A 5,025-nucleotide genomic window follows, 5' to 3' on the forward strand; every position below is an offset into this window, starting at 1 on the left:
AGGAAAGAGAGAGTATAGCTTTTATCGATTTTGTGCCGGTATTAATTGTGAACGAGAAAAAAAAAACGTATCAACCGATGTATAGCTGATACTGAATACTCCTATAATATAACTTAGATATTGTAGGAGTAATTCCCAATGATCCTACCAAACGAGCCAAATGAAAAGAATTAAGTGAATTTTATTAGACCCCACACTGTAAGTTTTGCAGGATTCATTATGTGAAATGAGTTAATAATTAGGCAGCCCATTATGCAGAAACAACCAACCTAAAATAATGACTTATATGAATTCTATAACATACTACTGGATTCTCATTTAATGTCTCTCCTTATCGTGACACCAGCATGACTACTTATTTCATGCCACTTGACGTCTAGCTCGTCTATATTTATAGTACTGCTAAATAGTCACAGCAAAAGAGCAGGACCATTTTATTCTTGGAAACCCCTAAAGGGGAAACAGTGTTTTTTTTGTTATCAAGAATCTTTTGAATACTCACAAAGTCTCAACATGCCTAGACCTAGATGGAAACCAACTCCACATCAACTGATGATATTACAGGATTTGTACAGAAAAGGTTTGACTAATCCAAATTCATCACAAGTACAAATGATAACTGCCAATCTTTCTATGTATGGAAAGATTCAGTGGAAGAATGTGTTTTACTGGTTCCAAAACCACAAAGCTAGAGACAGGCAAAACATGAGAAAAAAGCTTTTACAGCAAATGCAGAATTACACTAATGAGGATGCGCAAAACCCTCCTTCTCCTCCTTCTCCTTCTTCTTCTTCTAATACTGCTGCTGTTAATTATCAACTATACCCCAACTCTCCAACTATATTTCTTCATCAGGTACAAATTTTGTCTACTATCTACTAGTGCTGTGTTTTATGCGTTAGCGTGTGCCTGTGTATATATGATTTCGTTCTGATAGTTTTGTATGACGTGCATGAACGTACATGCAAAATTAAATACGCATAATCTTTACGTGCTCTTCTTTTTTGAGAATGACTTAATCCACCCTTAAACCAATCAATGTCTTCTGCACACATCACATTTATGTAGATTTTAAGTTTATGAGTTCTTACATGTATCTCAAATTAACAAATAATTATATTCACTGAATTTACACAAAATTACTTATCTAAAATGGAATTATACATATAGGGGTTTTGAGTAAAAGTTAAAGGACTTACGTGAACGCATAAGTAGTAATGTAGATTTGTCTTAGTTTATCAATTAACTATAGTAAGTCATGTAGTTTAGTGTAAATACCGGGTACGGGTTTCCTCTTCTCAAATATCTTATCTTATCAGTTACTCACTATGTCCCAATTTATGTGATAGTATTTTAATTTACAGGGCATGAAGTTTAAGAAAAAAAGAAAGATTTTGAAATTTATGGTGGTCTGACACAAGTTATAGATATATTTGGGTGTCCATAAATCATTTTATTAGGCGTAAAATAGAAATTTTAAAATTAAATTGTTTCTAAATACAGAATATGCACATGTATAACTTTCAGGATAATTCTTAGAACAAATATATAAACATAGAGTAGCTAGTCATTGGCAACTAAAACTATGTAATGTTTTTAAAATATCTCGTCCTTTTTGTAGGTCGAAGCAATAGATGCATCACCTCACATGGTGAACTACCTCAGGGAGATCAATTGCATGATGAGGACCAACGGCGGAGATTGGATCTTCATGACAAACGAGGGTTCTTCGAGTATTGTCCATTGCAGCAATAACAGACCTCTAAGAACATTAGAACTTTTCCCAATCGCAAAGACTGGATTCAAGGATTAGAAACTTATAAATCTTCTCCTTTGCTTAATTATATTTCACTAATAAGTATGTACAATTAGATTAGTAGAGTAGTATATTATTTGAAGAGTGTACTTTTGATTCGTGTATTTTGCGTGGTCGTTTATGTTAGTTTGAAGCATTTTAGCCTTCTAACTTATTTCTACTATTTGTACGTGTACATATATGCTTGTTTAATTGGTTTAATTTTCTGCTAATTAAATCTATATTCAAGTCAGTCGGGTTGCCCATTGCCCGAATCACATAAGGAGACCGCAACACATTCTCTCAATCAATATATGGACATAACACTCCTGTCCGTGAGGACTCTATTGCAGCGTGGATTACGGGCCCAACACAGACAAACACAATAAAGGGATCGATTGGTCTGCCTCTGATACGATGTAAAGATATGACAGTTGAGTCTTTCAACTTCAAAAATTAGTTCACAAGGAAACATTTTTCAAAATCATAATAAAAAGATCAAAATTGAAAAATGATGGCTATAAAAAGATCACAATTCATTTCCTTAACTAATATGGAATTTAACCTTTTCTATAAATGAAAACATTTTAAATATAAAAGCAACGTTGAATTGATGAGTAAGGTTGCTCTAGTTGCATAACACCTCTGTTAAGTAATATGTATTTTAATTTGATTTTACCTACTAAGATTATATTATTTGGTTTGGTGTAAATATAATGGGTGCAGGTAAGCACTTATCCTACGAGAGTTGGTGGTTGAAAAGCATGATGTGATGACTTACTTTGTGTTTATATCTACCCAATAAATACATGACACACGTCTTCACATATTATTATCACTGAATAATAGTAAATCAATGCGCATCCTCTTAATTTATGATTTAACATGGTAAATTAATATGATTTATTGTAAACACTTGATGTCAGTACATTTTTTAAGATTTGCCATTTAAACCATGTTTCACATTTACTTCCCCATATAGTTGAGTCCGTCTTTCAGAGGGACACTCAAAATTTGTTTTAACTCAAAGTCGTTAATGTTTAATCTGATTATCTTCGAACTTATTTTTCACTTTGACTTTATATGCCGCTCACGAGTTTGCAGTTTTAAACACACAATTCCAAAAAGATACGGAAATTTCACAGCCTATCAAACGGTGTTCTATAAATTCTGAGGGAAGCAGTACTTATTTTCACATGATCCATGAATCGAATGATTTTATGTTAATACAACCAGCACGATAAATTTATACTCCCTCTATCTCAATTTATGTGGCACCATTTAACTAGGAACGGAGTTTAAAAAAGAAAGGAATATTTTTTACATTTGTGACCCAAAATAATCCTTAGATATTTATATGGTTGTAAATCATATCATAAAGTTAAATTATTTTTAAATACAGAAAGATAACATTTTTTTTCGAACAGACTAAAAAAAAATGTGACACATAAATTTTGATACAGTGGGAGTAACTAAAAGGATATTTGGAAATCAATAACCACCCAAATATAGGAGGTAAAAATCTGAAAAAGAAACTGAACAACAACATTGATGCTCTGTTTTGTGTACATATTTTAGGGATTAAATTAAACTTATTTTTAAACTTAGGGACTATTTAGACCTTTTTCTCTCCAATGTGTTACATCTAAACATCTAAAATAACATTTATATTACTAGCCCAAACAAGTTAAATCGCAAGAATGAAGTCGGTTAATTTCTTGAAGAGGATCGAGTCATTTCTACATTGGACTTAATTGAACCTTCTATTTGGGCATCTCCAACCTCAAGCACTATTTTTCACACCAAAATGGTGGAAATTAACTCCAACCCATTACATTATTTTTTACATAAAAAAAGAATACCCTTTTATATTCTTCTTTCTCTTCTATATTATATTTTTTATTTTATTTAATTTTTTTCTATTTCATAAACAAATCCTTTCTTTTTTTCTTTTTTACATATTCATCTCATATAATTCATATTCCTTTCTTATATAACCATCTAATATAAAATTATTTTATACCATAAATTTTTAAATAATATAAATTGTAAGCAAATATTATACATTATACATATTAATGGATAATTCAAATAAAAGTGAAATCATTGATAAAATATAATTAAATAAATATTACATTGTGGTAAAATTTTAATGTATTTTCAATTCGAAATTATTATGTCATTGAACATTGTGTTATTTATTAACAACATATTATATTTTATATTTGCAATTTTCATTTTTGTTATGGTTATATTTTTTTTTATAAAATTATAACTTATAATAAAATTAACTTATAATTTTATATAAAAATAATATATACGAAAATTAACTTATAAAAGTTATACTCCAAAATTAAGATGTAAAATTAATATTATAAAGATATTACATAAAAAATAATTAGGTATATTAGGGACCTAAATGAAAAAATTAAAATTTATAATATGTTAAATTTAAAGTGTTATATAATAATAAAATATTGATGAATAGTAACGGTGGTTACGAATAGTGTTACACCAAAATGGTGTAAGAAATGGTGTTGGATTGGAGCAACAAAATACCAAATATTACACAAAAATAGGATTTGGTGTAATATTTAGTGTAAGGTTGGAGATGGTCTTATAGTGTTAGCCTTTCTTCTTTAAAAATAAAAACTCAAAGGAGAGTACTTACGGACAATCACATAATCTTGACCAAAATTCTGAGATAAGGCAAGTGAAAGCGCAACTTCCAAAATTTCTCTTAGTACATATCAAGCAACATCTTCAGTAGAACTGCAAGTTGATAACATTTTATACAGGAAATTAGAATTCACAGCTCAGTGAAGTCAATATATGAAACCACTATATATCTCTAGAAGTTTTCTTTGTGGAAATTGAAGCGAGTTGATGAATTTAAACTAAATTCTTGACACAGCCTTCTAAGTGGTTTTGTAAGAGTTGGACTTCCGCAGTAAAACACCCCTGCAATTAATATAGGGAAGAATGTCATTTACATATATAGTAAGTTCACATTCTTTCTAAACACTGGATTCGTTCTTTTAAAAAAGAAAAAAGCATTACTTATTGTGCTTTGAGAACAATAACTTGATGTCAGACTAATTGAATAGTAGTGTTATGATTACCATTACTTGTTCTAAAACTCTTTTGATCATGTGTTCAATGGATAAAGACTCTCATATGATGTATTAACGTGTTATTATAATGTTTAAATAGTATCAAGTCTTTTTATT

At 29.8% G+C, this 5,025-nt stretch overlaps 1 protein-coding gene across 1 annotated transcript; it reads left to right on the forward strand.

The window, feature by feature from the left end:
* The first annotated feature begins 447 nt into the window (after positions 1 to 447).
* On the forward strand, positions 448 to 1,961 carry LOC132626333 (WUSCHEL-related homeobox 3-like). The gene is made up of 2 exons (XM_060341175.1): positions 448 to 855; positions 1,622 to 1,961. Exons 1-2 carry the CDS (start codon positions 514 to 516, stop codon positions 1,811 to 1,813), a joined length of 534 nt encoding a protein of 177 aa, XP_060197158.1. The 5' UTR covers positions 448 to 513; the 3' UTR covers positions 1,814 to 1,961.
* The last annotated feature ends 3,064 nt before the right edge of the window (positions 1,962 to 5,025 follow it).

This window comes from Lycium barbarum, chromosome 1 (assembly GCF_019175385.1).
Source record: "Lycium barbarum isolate Lr01 chromosome 1, ASM1917538v2, whole genome shotgun sequence".
NCBI lineage: Eukaryota > Viridiplantae > Streptophyta > Magnoliopsida > Solanales > Solanaceae > Lycium > Lycium barbarum.

Excerpts from the sequence above, each read along its gene's own strand:
- LOC132626333 (XM_060341175.1), top strand. The coding sequence starts at position 514 with ATGCCTAGACCTAGATGGAAACCAACTCCACATCAACTGATGATATTA. Across the intron at positions 856-1,621 it reads CAACTATATTTCTTCATCAG|GTCGAAGCAATAGATGCATC; the intron begins GTACAAATTTTG and ends TCCTTTTTGTAG.